Raw genomic sequence first — 20,994 nt, forward strand, 5'->3', positions numbered from 1 at the left:
GCTGCCAGCCAGCAGCTGCACTCTACATCACCCAGCTTCCGAGGATCGAAAATCGAAAGCCATTTCGGTGCCAATCGATTCCGACTTCATCGGCACCATTCATGTCGATTGAAATTGCACACTGAACCGTTTCGAACAACCGTCGTACTACGTACTAGTCGTCGTCGTCGTCGTCCTCGGTGGCAATGGCAATCAATATCACCTAACTGGCACTTCCACATCCACACGGTCGTCGTCGACGTCGTCGTTATTTCCGCGGATCTGCTGGCGAGGGAATTCGAATTGCTAAACAATTTTATTTAATTAAATTCGAATCTTTTGTCCGTTCCGGGGGAGTTAGCTCCCGGTGTCAACGGCAGAGAGCTCCACGCCAGGATTGATAAAGTGTAATCTGCAGCAATTTGTTCGCTGATGCATACTATAACAGCCATCAGTGCCAGTTGTGTGTGGGGGTCCGAAAGTGTTGAAATGTTGACTAAACTTTCATTCACAGAACTGCACTGCTGGCTGGTCGTTCATTAATTCAACAGCAACGGATGGGTGCCAGGCAGGAAGCAGTGCAGCTGAATTTTAATGGGGATGCATTTTCCATTTACGGTATATATTCGTATATCCGTTGAGTTATGTTCATCCGAGTTATTGCAGAGATGGTGATGTGAGGGCACATGAATCGGTTCTTGTGACCCGTGGAAGATATGACACTTTGGTGACATGTCGGCACCACTTCTAATGAATATTCAGAACAGCGGGAAAAATTCGTCTATGCCATCTGGTATATTTCGGTAGACCAGCTTTCTCTGAACTTTTGAGTTAAGGGCTGGTCATCGCGAACATGGGGCACATCTGTCTGGGGTCAAGGCTTCAGATGCAGTGAGCTCGTAGAGATAAGAAGCGGGATGAACGCAAGGCCTGCAAGCTGCTGCCAAGGTCGCACTTAGACCCAGGGACTCGGCTTCCATTCACAGGATCGCGTGGAACTGAGGCTGATGATGAGGGGAGGGTAACCAATGTTGAGAAGCTAGCGGAGACTACAAAATACTTTAAAGAGGGAAAGGCACAATGTTCGAATGAAATTCTAAACCTGGTCTTAAAAGTATCTATCACACAAATACATATTTGCACAACATCACAATAATAAAAATACTTGAGGGGGTTAGATGCAAAGGAATGTAAGTGACAAAAACCCACTTTCGAGTAAATGAGGTTTAAAGTTTTTGACCAATTTTTCTTCTCATACAAAATGTATGGAGTTCCAAAATCCACCCAATTTTCTCTGATTTATTGTAATTTTTCCAATCATTGTAGAAAGAATCTTAAAAAAGTTCCTGAAAGCTTGAAATCTGAAGAATTTTATGATATGCTCAGCTCAAAATCAAAATGTTCACTTACACCGCTTTGATTCTGGGCCCCTCACTTGTTTTGCACCTTCTGTTCTTCATCCTCGGTTGCACCCAATGCGTATAAGATTACGCTTAACCTGGTGCGCCTTTAGAGCTCAACACATCTTTTTGTGCCAACCGGATCAGTAGTGAATACCACTTTTACAGGGTTGCTGTTCGATATTCTTGAAATATGACCTATTCATCGTAACCTTCTGGTTTTGGATATTTTCTGAATGCTGAGTCAACCGTAGGATGCAGCAAGCTAATGAGTAGATCGGCGAGTATGCAAGTGCTCGCAATAAAGTTGAAAGATCGGCAGATTCATGTTTCCAATCTAGTTTCCAATCAATCATTCAATCGCAATCGGATTGAAACGTGCTGGATGACTCTTCAGAAAAACCCCTGAAGCACTTTAAAATCCTCATGAATCTCCCTGAAGCTCATCTGAAATCCAGTAAAATTACCGGAAATATCCCTCTAAGGATTAAAGCTTCCTCCTTGAAACTGCTCTTACATACATAGGTATATACATTTATTTGTTCAACATTACATTTAATACAATACATAATCAACAATAGTACGCCACAATACTCGGTTTGTGGCTGCCGCTCTCCATCCTCGCGAGGCCTCGGTCGCGCCCAATGCTCGCCAGGTCACGCTCCATCTGGTCCGCCCATCGTGCTCTCTGCGCTCCACGCCTTCTTGTGCCAACCGGATTAGTTGCAAACACCAGCTTTGCAGGGTTGTTGTCCAGCATTCTTGCAACATGCCCTGCCCACCGTATCCTTCCGGCTTTGGCCCCCTTCTGGATGCTGGGTTTGCCGTACAGTGCAGCGAGCTCGTGGTTCATCCTTCTTCGACACATACCGTTCTCCTGCACACCGCCGAAGATCGTCCTTAGCACGCGTCGTTCGAAAACTCCGAGTGCTTGCAGGTTCTCCTCGAGCATGGTCCATGTCTCGTGCCCGTAGAGGATCACCGGTCTTATTAGCGTTTTGTACATGGTGCATTTGGTGCGTGGGTGATTTTTTTTCAACCGCAGTTTCTTCTGGAGCCCGTAGTAGGCCCGACTTCCGCTGATGATGCGCCTCCGAATTTCACGGCTCACGTTGTTGTCAGCCGTCAGTAAGGATCCGAGGTAGACGAATTCCTCCACCACCTCGAAAGTATCCCCGTCTATCGTAACATTACTACCCAGACGGATCCGGTCGTGTTCGGTTCCGCCTACCAGCATGTACTTTGTTTTTGAGGCATTCACCTCCAGTTCGACCTTTGCTGCTTCGCGTTTCAGGCGGGTGTACAGCTCTGCCACCCTTCCAAATGTTCTGGCAATAATGTCCATGTCGTCCGCAAAGCACACAAATAGACCGGATTTTGTGAAAATTGTTCCTCGGCTGTTGAACCCGGCTCGTTGCATCACACCTTCCAGAACGATGTTGAAGAGTAGGCATGAGAGTCCGTCACCTTGTCGCAGTCCCCGGCGAGATTCGAATGATCTGGATAGTTCACCCGAAACCCTTACGCAGTTTTGCACACCGTCCCAAAACGCCGTTTTCGTCCATGCTTCTCCATAGCTCTGCGCGATCGATACTGTCGTATACCGCTTTGAAGTCGATGAACAGGTGATGCGTTGGGACCTGGTATTAATGGCATTTCTGGAAGATTTGCCGTACGGTAAAGATCTGATCCGTTGTCGAACGGCCGTTGATGAAGCCGGCTTGAAAACTTCCCACGAACTCATTTGTTTTAGGTCAGAGGATGGAAGTTCTCACATTCCAAATGGTCGCCTTTCTTGTGAATGGGGCAGATTACCCCTTCCTTCCACTCCTCCGGTAGCTGTTCGGTTTCCCAGATCTTGACTACTAACTGGTGCAGACAGGTGGCTAACTTCTCCGGGCCCATCTTGATGAGTTCTGCTGCGATACCGTCCTTACCAGCTGCTTTGTTGGTTTTGAGCTAATGAATGGCATCCTTAACTTCCCTCAGCGTGGGAGTTGGTTCATTTCCGTCCTCCGCTGCACTGGCATCGTCGTTTCCTCCGCTGCCGTGGTCTTCTGTGCCTCCGTTTTCCACGCCATTCAGATGCTGATCGAGGTGCTGCCTCCACCTTTCAATCACCTCACGTCCGTCCGTCAAGAGGCCTCCGTCTTTGTTCCTGCATATTTCGGCTCGCGGCATGAAGCCGTTGCGGGATGCGTTGAGCTTCTGATAGAACTTCCGTGTTTCTTGGGAACGGCACAGCAGTTCCATTTCTTCGCACTCCGTTTCTTCCAGGCGGTGCTTTTTCTCCCGAAAGAGGCGGGTCTGCTGTTTCCGCTTCTGTTTATAACGTTCCACGTTCTGTCGAGTCCCTTGCTGCAGCATTACCTCCCTCGCTGCGTTCTTCTCCAAAACCGTTCTGCACTCTTCGTCGAACCATTCGTTCCGTCGATTACGTTCCACATACCCGATGGTGCTCTCGGCTGCGTCGTTGATGGCTGCTTTTACTGTACTCCAGCAGTCCTCTAGAAGGGTCTCATCGAGATCGCCCTCCTCTGGCAACGCGACCTCGAGACTCTGCGCGTATGCTGAGGCGGCATCCGGTTGTCTCTCTGGTACAGTCAGGTCTTTTTTACGTGGTTTTCATTTACGCGGCCTCATTCTCATTAGTTACCTTTTGGCACTCCTTGTCGAACCATCCGTTCTTAGGTCGTCTTTGAGCAGTACTTATCACCTCTCGCGCTTCCATACTCATCGCTCTCATTGATCTCACTTATCTACTCATACAATGTTCGCCATTTGCGTGTCTTCACGTGTGCTTGTGAGTATCCTTGCGTGCGAAGTAGGTGCAACTTACTGCCAAAATGTCAGTTAGGTAAGCTCCACTAAATCCTAGATTTGACAAGAAAATCAAATCTTGTACCGACTTTTCGAACCCTCTAAGCAGAATACCCTCTTCAAATGAGTGTAATCAGTTTCGTACCTTTTAATTCCGCCCTATGTTGCTTATCCTTTGGCAGATACGCGTATTTCGACTTCCACTTGTAATCTTCCTCAGTGTCAGTTATCCACTGGAGTGGATAACTGACACTGAGGAAGATTACAAGTGGTAATCGAAATACGCGTATCTGTCAAAGGATAAGCAACATAGGGCGGAATTAAAAGGTACGAAACTGATTACACTCATTCGAAGAAAATCAAAGAATATTCAGTTCAACTGTGCTGCTGTAAAACCGAAAGAAAATAACTCGGTGCCACTCAATTAATTTCAATTTTGTTCTCGATCAACGGATTTTTCAACCCATAAAACAATGTCATAACGATTGAAGATCTTCTACCGCACTTACAGGTCCATAAAATCAGGAACTTCACAGAGTCTGTTCGTAATTACTTTGCACATTGCTGAGACACATTCAGCTGCAGAGTACTCTTCGCTCCACATTGACTCCCACGTAGAAAGAACCCCCAACCTAAAAGCCGTATCATTTTTCTCAAACTCACTGTACGCGACCGACCGACTCTCTCTTAAGAGCAGTCATTGGCGGGCTGATTTAGTCTATTTCTTTCCAACAAACCCCGTGTGAAGCAGCCACCTTGGCGTGTAAAAGTTTTAATAGTCTTTCTTGGAAGAGCTTTTTTTCTTCCTCTGGTCGTCCTACACGGCAGGCATGTTTGCAGTCCACTAACGGTGCGACACCCGAGACTCCGGGCTGTGTGCTGCGGTTGGTTTCGGCAGAAAACGTAAAAGTTTCCCAGAATACGAGCAGAGAGAAAAAAAAACACAGAATCAACCATCACGATATAACGCCACTCAATGAAATGGCGAGGCGACGTGCATGCAGGTAATGTGTGCAAGAAAGTGGAAATTGTGCTCTGCTCGAGTCGGGATCTCCGTTGCCTCTATGTACCGGGAAAGATGATGTCACGTCCCAGCCGAGCAATGTCGATTTTCACGGAGTGTTACATCGCTCACAGAGTCAATTATAAAGTGTGAGTGAATTTTTGCATGGAAAAATAATTGAGTCCTTATTCGAAGCTGTTGCATGATGATTCAGCAGTTTGTGGAAGGCTTTTGATTAACTGCGATTACTATTTTAAGTGATAAACCCGTTTGCAAGCCCACCGTTTCAATGGTATTTCGGTACACTCGAACTAGAAAAAGTAAAATTTTTAATCATCTTCGTGTTGGGAGTTTACCCCCAGTTGCAACGGAGGAATGGGACTAACCGCTGCACAAAGTAAACTCTTTTTACGTGTGTTACAGTAGAACACGTGAAGCCACACCGTATCGTTCCCCGAGTAGTGCAGTGAAAAAGTTAGTCGGGAGAGGTTTCCAATGGGACGTGCCATAAAACAGTTCAGGAGTGCATAAATCCTCTTTTAAAGTTTGCAATCTTCCCGAGCAGAAGTATCTAAACCGATCAAAAAGTTGTTTTTTTTTTTCGATTAGGAGGGCAGATTCAGAATTGTTTAAATTATGAGGGAAATTTTCACGTTTATAAAACATGATTTCTACTCATCAGATTGTTTTCCAAATGTTGTTGAAAGTCAAATTAAGACGGACTTGGTGGTCGAGTTGCTGCAGCTTCTGATTCGTATGCAGAAGGTAATGGGTTCAATCCCTGGCCCGTCCCTTTCCTCCTAATTTATATCTTTCTATATACTTTTCTTCCTCCTGTTTACAGAAGTTGTACGTATATTCACTAGCGTGGGTCATCAGAACCGATTTCTTAGATCACAGCTTTTTTGGTTTCATTTTGAGTCACGATCGGTTGTGTTTACACTTTGCGCATTGCATTTGTATACAACGAACACGACACACATTACGAGCACCAGTGGATACGAGTAAGAAACATATCTTGCGAAACGATTCATCACTCGGAGCGGCAATCGAAACCTCACCCCATGGCATGGTGCAGTTATACGCTTGGTAACGCTACCCGCACGACCGCGGGACTCCACAATTCCTGGTGAACTTTCAGAAGGAACCCATGGAAATCTACTTAAGAATTCTTGAGAGGGAATATCTGAAGGAAGCCCTGAAGAAATTTCTGAAAGAGTTTCTGGAAGATTTAAAAAAAAAACGGAGAAGTTTCTGTAAGAAGCCTTGGTACATTTTAAAACTGTATTCCTGGATTTATTTTGGAAAAAAAAATTAGAAGTTTTCCTTAGATTTTTATTCCTTGAAAAAAAAAATATGAATTTTGAAGAAATCTTCATTTGAATTTTAAAACAAATTCCTGGAATAATCTTTATAAGATTTTTTTAGCAGTCTGTGGGAGATTTGCTAAAGAAATCCTTGACGAAATTTTTGGAGGAACCTTTGAGTTTCTTATAGAATCGCTGAATGCATTTCTGAAAGAATCCGTGGATGATTTCCAGAAAGAATTTTCGTAAAGGTTCCTGATAAAGTCTTTGTATTTTTGTGTTTTTTCAAGGAAACCTATGAAAGCTTTTCCAGAGGACTTTTTTGAAAAAAAAGTGGAGTATCCTCTAACGATGGATGGATTCTATGGAAATTCTGAAGCGAACTTTCAAAAGAAATCAATGCAAGACTTTCCGAAGGAAATTCCTGGGGATTTGAGCTTGAGCTGAGATTGATTGAGTCGCTCCTGGATTCTACTGCCATCATAAAGGAGTAAATAGCGTGTTGGACAAGAATAAACTTCGAACGTTTTAACCGTATCAATTTTAATACACGCTAGTAGAGCTGGAATTACGGCGGCTGCTGGCACCAAACTTGCCCTCCACTTGATCCTCGTCGAAGGATTTATGCTCAACTCATTCCAATTATACATTCACACAAGGAACCAATGCAATGATATGTTTGCCGGGGACTAACAGGCATCTTCAGTGTGTAAGTGTTGGTGATCTTCTATTTTTAGGCACCTGCCACTTCAGCTTGCAGGTCAATGGGGGGGGGGAGAGGATAAAAGTCCCAAGCAACACACATGTTATAATAGAGTTACGACAGCGCAAGTTTTGGTTGTATAGAAGTTTATTTTACGTAATTCTAACATTGTGTTAAAATAACGTAAAATAAACCTCTATACCTGCGCTGTCGTAACTTTTATATAACATGTGTGTTACTTGGGGTGATGATTGCAATCGTTTGTATCCACAGCAGACCGTATAAATCTCTGTGTCTATACAAATTCATACGGAAATCGGAGTGTTGGTGGAATACGGTTGGCAGAGGGTTCACACATTGGTACGTGGATGCCAGGCGTTAGATGGAAGATCAGTGTGGTTATCAATATGAAGATAATACGGCACAGTTCACTTGATTGCATAGCTTATAAGCGTTACATAGATTCATACTGCCGTAATTCTGCAAAGTGACGTAAGCGCCATTCAAAATTTCGACAGTTTTTGGTATATTATATATAATATCTGGTGTAAAAATAACACTGTGGTATGCCTGTTGTATTAGAATGCAAGATCTAGTCGTAATCTATCATAAATGGAAAGAAACTTAAAGGATTATCAAGAGTTTTATGCATAATAACCAAAAAATGGGCCAAAACTATGAATGTCGCTTACGTCACTTTGCAGAATTACGGCAGCATAGATTGACATACTGTGCTGTGAAAGTTGGTAGCAAGGGAAACTGATTTTTCACCCGTATCTGTTCTTTGAGCATGTGAGTGGGTCATCTGTTATATGGAAAATTTGATGGAATTGCATCACATCAAAGTTGTTTTATTAAAGACACGGACACTAGGCCTGTCCAGCTTTTCAAAAATGTTCTCTGATTCTCAAGTCCACCCCCATATTTTGATTGGCATCCTGAAAGAAGTAACTGGTCAAAATTTCAGCCAAATCCATTGAAATTAAGAGGTGCATCAAATCAATTTTGTGTTTTTCGATTATTTTTGAACTTCAAAAAATCATAACTACACTAAAACATGTCAAAACTTAATTCTTTTGACAGAAATTGAAAGCTATACTTGTTTGCTACAACTTCTCCGAACAACGTGTGCCTATAAAATTGAAGGAAACATGTGTAATTATCACATTTGTAATCAGAAAAACCTTAAAAAGTTGATTTTTTGATAGATTTCGTTCTGGAACACCCTAATATACGTAATAAGTTGGATTTTTCAAAACGGCATCATATTCTCCAATGTTTTTTGGTTATTTGCTTCTTTGACACTAATGCTGTAGGAGTTGAGCAAAAATTACTAAAATTCATGAAAGTCAAATGTGGCCTAAAAACTAGCTTTTCGGGTGCAATCACGCTTTGGCGCGCAAAAAGTGGCATCGCGTCAGCACTGATATGAAAGCCAACACCTGTCATCACGCTTGTTTGTTATCACCCGTAGTACGGGGTAGCCTAGGCAAACTACAAGGAAGCAAAGCTACTACGTTCAGTACAATTTCTCGCCACAACGTGATTGCCTCCAAAAAGCTAGTTTTTAGGCCACATTTGGCTTTCCCGAATTTTAATATTTTTTGCTCAACTCCTACAGCATTGGTGTCAAAGAAGCAAATAACCCAAAAACATGAGAGAATATGATGCCGTTTTAAAATATCAAACTTATTACGTATATTAGGGTGTTCCAGAACAAAATCTATTGAAAAATCAACTTTTTAAGGTTTTTCTGATCACAAATGTGATAATTACACATGTTTCCTTCAATTTTATTGGTACACGTTGTTTGGAGAAGTTGTAGCAAACAAGTATAGCTTTCAATTTCTGCCAAAAGAATTAAGTTTTGACATGTTTTAGCGTAGTTATGATTTTTTGAAGTTCAAAAATAGTCGAAAAACACAAAATTGATTTGATGCACCTCTTAATTTCAATGGATTTGGCTGAAAATTTGACCAGTTACTTCTTTCAGGATGCCAATCAAAATATGGGGGTGGACTTGAGAATCAGAGAACATTTTTGAAAAGCTGGACAGGCCTAACGGACACGTTTACTGCAACGCCCAGTGGCACAGCCGAAAACTTTTCCTGACAGCTGAGGTGGGAATCGAACCCACGCTCGATGCTCGATGCGACTAAATACTTGGTGACACTAGCTGCACGGCCACGAAGCCACACAAAGTTTTCAGAACCCAAATAGGGTTTGGGACCATTTGGGCAGAAGCACCTATTTTGTGCACATGCTGCTATAACTCAGTCAATTTTGAACTGATTGACTTGATTATTTAGACACGGATATGCATATGAGTTATAGCAGCAAATGCCCAAAATAGGTGCTGCTGCTCAAATGGTCCCAGACCCAAACTGTGCAAAATTTTGGCACGATTGGTTATGTCTACGTTTTGGGCATTGCGTTTGAAGTTTGTATGGGATTTTATTGGGTTTCTTGTTGATGTTTAGACTACTGTGATAATTTGAGAATCCACTTAATCATCATTTCCCAGCGACATTTCACACCAATCAAACTGATTTTGTTTACCTGTTGTGCATCCGACATCCCTGTGATGAACTCAACGAAAATTGTGTATGCCAGCCACTGCGAAGTCGTGTGCGAAATTCGACTGTGATGATAATGAATTTCGGCCGAGTCTAAATGGGTGCAAATGTCGCAATACATGGGAAAACAAACTTTTTTGCATTTCTTTCCTTAGAGATCAAATTGTTCTAAAACCGTGTAACCGATAATATGAAAACAATGTTAAAAAGTTGTTAAAAAGTTAAAAGTTATAGCGTTGGCATCGCTTGCCGAAACAGCATGATTTTGTTGCTATTAATATTCCTTTACGTGTTAAAACTTAAACACATTGTAACGTTTTGACGTCGCGGTTTGTTGAATATATAACTTTATTAACAAGTACAAGGATCGCTTTGTGGTCTTGTACAAAGTTTTTCAGAACATCCTAGGCTATCATTTTACATCACCGGTTATAGAGTTTCGTACAAATTGTTTTAGCTTTATGACAAACATGCAAAAAATCTTGATTTCCCATACAAAATCCCATTCAAATTTCAATCCCACACACTTAGAAATTCTGAAATTTGCACGAAACGGAATAACTAAAATACGTAACGTTTTCAAGACTGAATCACAAATTGGACTTAATTTTACGCTCATCATGTAAGTGTTGGTTGGTTGCGTTAGATGTCAACAAATCCGTTACACCAGAAACGTAGAATCAGTATCACGTTCATCAGCCACCTTCTACCTCGGTGAAAAAGCCGAGAGGTAAGAGATGTAGCTCACGATCAGCAGATCCGGTGTTCGAATCCATGCATGGCAATATTTTACTTCTCTTTGTTTTATCAGTCAAATCGGTTTTAGCGATTGCTAGACGCTAAGAAAAAATACGTTTTATTTTGGGGTGTCTTGAAAGACGTAAATTTACATGTTTTAACCTCTAAATTTGTGTTTTTGAAGATGCTCGTATATGTCAGCTTCAGGCCACCTAAAATTACATGATTTTTTCTAGGTGTGTAACTTCGGAAGTGGTGCGCTGTATAGTAAACCTGGTCCGCTATACAGCGCACCACTTCCAAAGTTAGGTCCGACGCACGGATTTGGAGAAAAATCCAACTTCGCTAGTCGAAAAATCCGGGATTCAACTGCACGGACAATATGAACAAATAAATTCAAAGCTTTGAAAAAATCCTGGGTCAAAAAATGCTAATGACCTAAGTCATACAGAACTCCAAAGTAAGTGTAGTAAATTTTAGATGTTTTTTTTTTGGAAATGGTGGGAGGATTCCTACAAATTTATTATAAAAAATATTATAAAAAGAGGAAATTGGTAAATGAACTTATTACACCCGATTTTTGTTTTTGTACGGGGCGTTTTTTTATTTTTTTTTTTTGCTATATCTTGGTCAATTTCGAACCAATTGATGGTACACGGGTAATACTCATTGTGTCTGTAAGTGGACAAAATTTCGTAAGAATCGATTCAAAATTGACTAAGTTTTGAGAAAAAGCGACTCGTGTTTGAAAAATAATCAGGTGTTTTGCATTTAAAAATCAAGCAAACAAAAGAGGCTGAAATGTGAATGTAAATACGTTACATAGGGTGACAATGGGTATTATCGGCAGGTTTGTTCTCTTCGTCATGGGGTGTTTTTGTCAGCCAAATTGCCTGAAACTTGGCCATATAATTCAGCTTAGTTGGGAAGGATTTGAGACCAATTCTGAGTTCAATAGGTTTCAAAAACCCCCAAAGACGAAGAGAACAAAATGGCCGAGAATAGGTAATTTCCCCTATATTTTTTTGCAATTTCAGTCTTCTTAAAAAAAATCTTGCCCTGGGGGGCGAAAATTTATTTCATCAGCTCGAAGGGGGCGATACCTCCGACAAGTTTGGAAAGCACTGGTTTAAACAATACATCACAAATTTCTCCAGGTATTCTCCTAGAATTTTCTACAGGGATATCTTTAAAAATTATTTCCATCATTGTTAAATAAATTCTTCTTCTGAATATTTGCCAAATATTCCTGTCTGAAATTCCTTCAGGTGTTTCTGCAAGAATTTCAACAGAGATTTGTTCGGGAATTGATCTGGAATTCCACTAAAATTTCTCATATGAACGTGTCCACAAATTATTCCAGGGATTAATTCAGAAAATCCTGCAGATATTCTTCCAGAGATACTTGCAGTATTTTCTTCAGTGATTCCGGCAGAAATTCCTCCAGAGATTCTTGCGAGAGTTCATACTGAGGTTGTTTCATGATTTCCTCCAAATATTTCTCGACGTATTATGTCAGAAATTTATCCTGCATTTCCTTTAAGGATAACGCCAATAATTTTCCCACAGAATTTTTAACCCTTTAACGGCGCGTGTCCTGAAGGGTTGAGAAATTTATTGAAAAATATGTCCTAGGCATGTTTACGGAAATTCAGTTAGATATATTTCAAGAGCTTTTTCTAACAATCTTTGCGGAGTTTAGCTATGCTTTCCAGGTAATCAGATTTTATTTTTTCCAAATTTCTTAAGTAATTCCTTCAAGAATTTCCCGTGGATTTCCTCGGATATTCCTTCAGATACTTATCCGCAAGTACATCCTAAGAATATTACAGTTATTTTATTGAACATTTGTCACAACCAAAAGTCCTTGAGCTCGAATTAGGAGTTTCACTTAAGTGTACTTATACGTCCATAGAATGAGAGATTCAAGCTGACACTTCAGAAGAGAGTCTGCTTTCCTGACCACGGAACTCCTCAGGGATTTTTTTAGAAATTCCTGCTGGGATTCTTTCACCCGAGCAGAGGAGAATAGCAAATTGATAACAACAGAATCACATAGCCTGTTTTTATATCATAATTTGTTATAGTTAACTTATCAAAATATATATTTTTAATAACATGTTTTGTTGGGCAATCTTATTTTGTTATGTTCAAGTTTTAGGGATATATCCACATGATAACATTTCAATTATATACTCTGTTGTATAACAAGTTTAGTCATTATTCTGCTATAGAGAATGCACGCAAATATGTAATGAAGAATAACACAACAGTAACAAGTTCATAAATTTCCTGTTATTAAGTTGTAATTGGTCTAACAAAACATGTTATTGAACTAGCCTTACAGGAACATTTTTTTGTTATGATATTTGTTATTTTGCCACTTATGACAGACAAGTTTATAACATAATATGTTATGCTAATAACATAAAAATAATGATTCCATTATACAGTTATTTAGCCAAAATAACATATTTTATTATGTTGTTGATATTTTCTTCTGCTCGGGCAATAATTCCACCTGGGAATTCTTTTGAAATTCCTTTTAAGAGATATTTATATGTCCAGGATTTCTGCAAAAGTACTTTCAATAAACAAGTAATATTTTCAGTCTGGTTTGCCTGCTAGATTATCAGATTTGTGCTCTTAAAAATCGAAATGAAAAGCATGGCGACTATTGTGGTAGCCATATTTGGATCCTATCAACCATATTATCAAGCAATCCCTGAAAGAATTTCTATGACAACCCTGAACTTAGGATTTCCCGAAAAAATCCGTAGAGGAATTTGTGAAGATATCAATATAAAAAAATCTGTAATAATCGCTGACAAGATACTGGTGGAGTTCTTAAAGAAATATTTCAATAATTTTCTGAGAGATCTCTGGAAGATTTTATGAAGGAATCATTGGAAGTACTCCTGGAGATACTTCTCAATAAATTTCTCATACAATTTCTGAAGGGATTCGTACACAAAAATTCCTACTTACTACTACTTGGAGAAATTTCTGAAGGAAATCTTGCACGAATAATAAGAAGAACCTGGGGAAATTCTTTAGAGAACCACTGAAGACATACAAAAATGTTTTTTAACCATCTTTGAAATAATACTTGGAAGAACTGAAGAACCCTCTGCAGGTATTCATAGAACAAAATCTTAAAAAATAATCATGTAATAGATTCTAGAGTAATTTCTGCAGGAATTTTTGAGAGCATCTTAGAAGAATAATCTGGGAGAATTGAATTATTAGAGAAACCCTTGAAGAAACTTTCAGAAGATTTTTTTTGAGAATTTTCTAGAAAAATTTCCAAACAAATACCCGAGAAAATCCCACGATAAATGAAATAATACCTGAAGAACCTCTAGTGAAATTCAAGCATAGAAAACCCCTAAAGGAACCCCTGAAAGAGTTTCCAAATCTTTGCAAAAAAATAAAAAATCCGCGAATTGCATCTTATGAATAAACGTTTAGAGAAATTCATGCACAAGCTTCTGGAGAAATTCCTACAAGAATTTTTTGAGAATTTTTGAAAAAATCCTAAAAAGATCTCCTGGGGGGGAGAATTTATGCAAAACTTATGAAAGGAATTCCCGCAAGAATATCCCTTCCGTGATAATCACAGAAAAATGTTGTTTAATAATAATGCATGGATTTGTTTTTTTTTGGAATAATTCATAGTTAGGTGCAATAAGTATTGTTTGTACACCATCACCAAGTCCAAATTAAGTCGTGCATCTCCCAAACATTAGTGTGAAATTTCGGGTTCCGTGAAGTACTAGACAAAAAAACTTTAAAACCTTCATATAATGCTACCTTGCACTCTACTACAAACTAAAAATCTAGTACTCCGCTAATGTTGCTATGAGTATCAAACTGCTTGATTATGCAAATATAAACATGAAAAATTCGGATTCTGGTAGTATTTTTTTTTTCAAATAAAATAATTTATCATTTGTTACCATGTGGGAGTTTTACCAATGCAACCATACGTCACACAAATTCACCCAACGCGGGGGCAGCCAGTGAACACAAGATTCCATTGCCGACCAGGTCCTTCATACTGACGTTGTTCTCTGACTCCGCCGGAAGCCGACCAGCTTTAGCTCGACTGACCAAAGCACCCGTTGGGGTATAGGACTACTTTAGGACCCCGGAATCTCATAGTCTCGGGGTGATGGCCCAGGTGGGACTTGTCGCGCGTCCCAAAATGCGAAGGCCAAAGTGGATAAAACCGTCCGCTGAATAATCGGAATGTGATAACCGCTAAATAATCGACTGACAATCACTGGGCTAGACTTTCCCACTTCTTCAACGTGGTATGTTAACCACAAGAACGTTCGCTCGCTAGATACTTTGGAATCTCGCTACTGACTGCCCATCATCCCCACGGTCGTTTTTCACCCGAAGCATCCATCACTCATCAATACGCGTCTCTACAATTCCCTCTACACTCGCTTTTGGATGAGTGAAACCAGCCACTCACGAACACTCAGATTTGCGCTTCGCTTGCGTACCCCATCAATTGCCGTTGTGTTAAATTAACATTACATAGTGTTCCGGTTCCCTGATTTCCCGTATTCTGGGTATTAACAAAACACAAATGCTACCCGCCAGTAACAGAGGCGAATCGACCGCTAGGAAATCCTAGAAAGAAGGTACTTTCAGTTTTGTACCTTTAAATTCCTTTTACAGATATGCGTATTTCGACTAGAATTGAAATCTTTGCTCACAACGGTTGAAATAATCGGTAGGCATCACTGCATTTTGTAGTGAAACATACTAGCCATGAATTCAGTGTGCTATCTTTGGCACCATATGAAGCATCGTTGCCTGCTGGGAAGCTGGAGGATCACTACTAAAGTTTGTCCAGTTGGATACAAATCGATAACTAAAAAAAAGTCAAAAGGACAACAGTGCTCAGGCTGCACTACCAGCTAAGCACACAACTCTTAGCTGGCGGTCTTTGTCGTTACTTGAAACGTGGAAGCATGAGGTAGGAACTTGAATAGCTATGTTGGACGCTCTTCTTTTCGACTCACCGTTTTGCAGTCCATTCAAAGGTTTGGATCACTTTCATTTTTGGCCGGTTACTGCAGTACACCCGGAACCGATTCCGGAGCACTACCGGTTCAGATATGGTTTGATAAGCCTGTATTCCTGGATGTCATTTATCAGTTTATCCAAAATGCCGCGGTTTGAGGTGTCGCATGCATGGGTTTGGTTCGCTTTTATATTTGACTACCTCCGGTGGGACACCCGGAACCGATTCCGGAATATTACCGGTTCAAATATGGTCTGAGACTATTTTCTTGCTTTCCGTTCATCAAATTATCGAAAAAAACACTATTTAATGTATCGCATGAGTTGAGTAGGCTTGGTCCACTTTTATTTTAGACCACTTCTGGTGGGACACCCGGAACTGGTTCCGGAACACTACCGGTTCAGATATGGTCTGAGACTACTTTCCTGCTTGCTGTTCATCAAGTTATCGAAAATGCCGCGGTTTGGTGTATCGCATGCATTGGTTTGTAGCATTTTCATATCTGGCCCCGCAGGAAGGTCCGGAACACCTAAATGGCCATAACTCTGGAACGGCTGGACCGATCTGAGCCATTTTCAATAGGAAACAATCGAATCAGATTCCGCGTTGAATGAACCATCGTTCATTAAAATCGGTTGAGGTTTACTACCAAAAAGTAATGTGAGTTTTTTGTACACACATATACCTAGATCGGGTCAACATTGTATGGAGAAAATTTAAATTTCGACACCTACATTTCAAAAGGGCGTAACTGCTTTTGGAATCATCACCTTCTTTTAAAGCTGTGAATCATGTGTTATGATTTCCATGTTTTTCACAACAAGTACCAGATGGGAAAAACTCTCCTTTTTCCGACAACCACGGTGGTTTGAGTGTAAGGGAGGCAGTACGACCTACAGATTTGAAAGAAGGTATTACTTCCAAATGCAGTTACTGAATTCCATACAAATTTCAATCGCAATTCGGAATACGGGGAAGCAACCAATCGCTCCCAAATTTTGCACAGTTGTTTTGGACGCTAAAAGGGATCAAAAAAGCTTTGTTCCAAAAAATCGACGTTGTTGACCCAGTCTAATACACACATGTGGAGCGGACCTGGTGTGATGGTTAGAACACTTGACTATCACGCCGAGGACCTGGGATCGAATCCCACTCCCGACAAACTCGCAAAATGTGAGTTCTTCCTTCGGAAGGGAAGTGAAGTGTGGGTCCCGAGATGAACTAGCCTAGAGCTAAAAATCTCGTTAATACAGATAAAAAAAAACACATACACACACATACATACATACAAACAGATATCACCTCAATTCGTCGAGCTGAGTTCATTGATATATGTGATTCGACCCTCCGGGCTTTCTATCACAAAGTCATTTTTGGAGTGTACATATAGCCTCTCCAGTACACTTAGTGTACGAGAAAGGCAAAAATCAGACATTTTTTTCTGATACGACATCTTTTGAATGACATCTTGCACTGCATACTAGTATAACGAAATTTTGCGGGCTCCCCTTAACTTTTTGTCGTGGTTGTATGCGTTGTTAAGTAAACCTCTGATCAATTTATCCGCAATATAAAACTTTTGAAATTCAAAAAAATCAATCCATAATCAAAATATTCCCCCAATTTCCAGGCATCTTTCCGCTGCAGCTCAAGCGCATTCACATCCCGGCGTACAAGTTCAGAGGTGGCTCCGCCCAACTGGAGTGTGAATACGAACTAAAAGGAGCACGCGGCCATTCCGATGAGCCCTTCCGGGGAAGTCACGCTCGGAATCGGTACGACATCTACCGTGACGATTACTACAACGATGGCGGCGATCGCGATGGGCTCGGAGGCAACCGGGGACCGGAGAAGATCTACTCCGTCAAGTGGTACAAGGACAACGAGGAGTTCTATCGGTATGTGCCGTCCGCCAATCCACCGATCAAGAGCTACAAAATCGAAGGCATCCGGGTGGACACAGACCATTCCAATCATTCGAAAGTGACGCTGCGGATGTTGACTCTGAAGTCATCTGGGTTGTACCGGTGCGAGATTTCCGCCGAGGCGCCCAGTTTCGACTCGGTCCAGGGTGAAGGTCGGATGGATGTGATAGGTGAGTGAGATTTTCCTTGACCGTGTGACCAAGACCACTAATCACGGTTCTCTGTCCTGTTGTTCAAATAGTTATCCCCAAAGACGGACCCACCATCAGTGGTGACAGCGAGCGGGACTCGTACCACATGGGTGAAACGCTGGAACTCAACTGTACTTCCGGTCGGTCCTACCCGGCCACCACATTGCAGTGGTACATCAACGACAATCCGGTGCTGGAGCCCAGCATGCTGGTGAGCTATCCTCGCTTCCAGAATCCCCATGGGCTCATAACCAGTTATTTGGGGCTCAGCGTGGTGGTGGGACCCCATCACTACGTGAACGGTGAAATGCGAATCAAGTGCATGGCCAGCATGTCACCGGTGCTGTGGAGCGGAGGTCAGGAAAGCGTGCTGCAACATCCCACTTTTGACCATCGGGAGGCGATGCTGCTGGGTAAGTAATATTGAATGCTCTTTAAGTGCTCGAAATAAGGTGTCAAATCATACAGAAAATTTATTAATTTTTTTCTTCCCGACAGTGAGGAGCTTCAGTTGGCAGACACGGAGCAGCAGCCTCCTCCTTCTTGCCACATTGGCCATATCTTTATTGGTAATCTCGTGATAAGTGCATACGTCAATCCAATTTCCCAGAGAAAAGTAGTGAAATAGCAGCATCTGAGTTTGAACGAGTGTTGTTTGCGGGTGAGCATTTATTAGGTTCGCAACTGTTGCTTGGTATCGATAACAAAAAAAACAATTGGAAGGACGTCCGGCAAGGCACATGCCTTCTTAGAGCAATTTATCGTAGTTGTGTAAATAGTAGCAAATAAAACCACACTGAAGCAAAACAATTTTGTGCATACCATCGAATAAGTGATCAAAAACAGATATATCAATTAAAGTCAGATTTTTTATAATAAATGCGAACGAATTGTGACACGAGCTCAATGGAAAGAATGTCCCTTTTGTGCCCCCACATTGTTGGAATTCGATTCGATATCACAAATCATTCGTTCTTTATTACATCTATCGAATAATCCAATTCCAGGCACTCACTCTGTTCGATAGATAAGGGCCCCCTCCGCCTGTTGAACTCCCAAAACTCGATTATCGACGGATTTTTTTACTTTCAAAGTTGGTCTTTTTCGTACCATTCGTCCACTCTAATCCAGCCCGGGTACCGAAGGATGGAAGATCCCCAACGTTGCTGACCGTTCGTCCTGCCATAGGTAGGTACACACACGGCTGGGCCATGCCATTTGGAACGGGTAAGATAGAATGTTCCGGTATCCGTTACTTTGTCACATGTCGGATTAGTGACTCTTGCTCCAGCCGCGTTCCGGTCGTTTCCTGTGCGATATGCGGATTAATTTCTTATCGCAGAATGACCGTTCCCGCCTAGCGCTAGGAGGATATCGGATTGGTGGTGGTAGCGATCCATTTCGCATATATCAATGAAGGGAGGGGGTCAATCGAATGGTGAACGGGATCAATGCAATTCAATGGTTGTATTATTGAACGAGGGTTGGAATCTCAAGTGGATTCAATTTGCACGCTATCAGCTATTCTTTGATGATTATATGAGAGGAGAGAATAAAAGGAAGGGGGGTTACTTGTGCAACAACTATTGGATATGATGACATTTTTGCAATGAAATGAACTTTTTTCTTTTCTTCTTGAAGTAACGTTTACCTTGGGACAAAGCCTGCTTCTCAAGTTAGTGTTCTATGAAAAATGCGATTTAAAAAAAAACCTAATAAATCCACCTAGCGGTGATGGCGCCTTTCTCGTGTGTTCGAAAACCCATACAAAACTCAATTGCCACGTTGAAGAATATCGAACTTTCATACGCTTATCAAAAATCCATTTCATAGCAAAAGAAATCATATCGTTTATCTTGGTTTACCCATAAATATACCCATATTGCATGGTTTTAAAGGGCCCTTACCAAATTGCATGGTTGAAAGCGCCTAAAGCTTTATTAAACTGCCGCCATCCTGAATTTTGAGCCACCATCTCGAATTTTAGAACGCGATCTTGGATATTCTGGTCACCATTTTTGAACTCCGGACATCTTCTCTATACCAAATATACTCATGATGCGTGGTTTAAGAGCCTAAAATACTATTGAACAGCCGTCATCTTGCATTTTGAACTGCCATCTTGGGTTTTAGACCGCCATATTTGATATTCTGGTCGCCATTTTTGGACTCCGGACATCTTCCCCAATATTGCATGGTTTTAGGGCCAAAAACTCCATTAAACAGCCGCCTTATTGCATTTTGAACCGCCATCTTGGATTTTAGGCCGCTATCTTGGATATTTTGGTCGTCATTTCTGGACTCTACCCAAGTAACAATTCCATCGCTGATTGGTTTTGTTTGATTTTTATCAATGTTTTATTACAGCAATAATTAAAACTCACAGTTTTATGACTGCTTTTATGAAAACCATTGATAAAATGTTTTATAGTATACTTGAAGATATCCATAAAGACAGATTTTAAGAGTAAACAAAATTTTTCTATATGCGAACCTTCTGGCAATCATTATTACCGCAATAAAACTGTTCAAACTCTCAACAGATGGCGATCCGTTCGATTAGTAACGACATCTGTTGGTGGAAAAGCAGAAACTACGACACTGCTAGTTTTATTGCGGTCATCATAAAAGTAAACTTGCTTTCGTTTTATTTTCGCTGATTATGGTCGTCGCCATATTGAAGAATTAGCTTACGTGAATGAAAAATAGTTAATTTTGCTTAAATTAGCAATGAATTGGTAGTTTGCAACCATTTTCATAACATGCTGACATAAATAAACTCTCTCTGCTGAGTTTTCTTGCGATTCGGGATAGTTTTACTTTTTAGATAGTTTTGATTTTTTTTCACATTTTTTAGATAGTTTTGATTTTTTTTCACAAATTGATTTATTTCATTCCAAGATGATAATATTCACTATTTTCGAAGCGCATTAATTTTATGATTCTACAACCCCAATATTCACGGTAAATTCGAATGCGCATAAGCCTACCAGCACAATAACTACTAAAATACTACTTTGAAATAATTGCTTTCTACTTACGAATGATGTATCCTCCTGAACTTTACGTGCCATCGAAGAAGCTTCTCTGCATTTTGAGCTGTCATAGTTCTTGTTGAAAAAAAAAAAATAAACAACAATCGAGAATGGGAAATATTTCAACTAGGTTTTAAAACGGGTTTATTGCTACTCTTAATGCGGTTTGCAAAATCTCTCCGAGAGTGGTCCACTTAGCCGGAAGATGCTCTTAAAGAGGTTATCAAGAGGTTTTGATGTATGATTCAGTTTTATTGCAAGTTTTATAAAATTGGT

At 40.8% G+C, this 20,994-nt stretch overlaps 1 protein-coding gene across 1 annotated transcript in view; it reads left to right on the forward strand.

The window, feature by feature from the left end:
- LOC115268723 (uncharacterized) overlaps positions 1-18,399 on the forward strand; it is a 44,037-nt gene extending 25,638 nt beyond the window's left edge. The window contains exons 3-5 of the mRNA XM_062855801.1: positions 17,198-17,662; positions 17,734-18,096; positions 18,182-18,399. Coding sequence (XP_062711785.1) covers positions 17,198-17,662; positions 17,734-18,096; positions 18,182-18,264 — 911 coding nt within the window. The 3' untranslated portion in view covers positions 18,265-18,399. The remainder of the gene's footprint in view (positions 1-17,197; positions 17,663-17,733; positions 18,097-18,181) is intronic.
- The last annotated feature ends 2,595 nt before the right edge of the window (positions 18,400-20,994 follow it).

Source organism: Aedes albopictus, chromosome 3 (genome assembly GCF_035046485.1).
Source record: "Aedes albopictus strain Foshan chromosome 3, AalbF5, whole genome shotgun sequence".
Taxonomy (NCBI): Eukaryota; Metazoa; Arthropoda; class Insecta; order Diptera; family Culicidae; genus Aedes; species Aedes albopictus.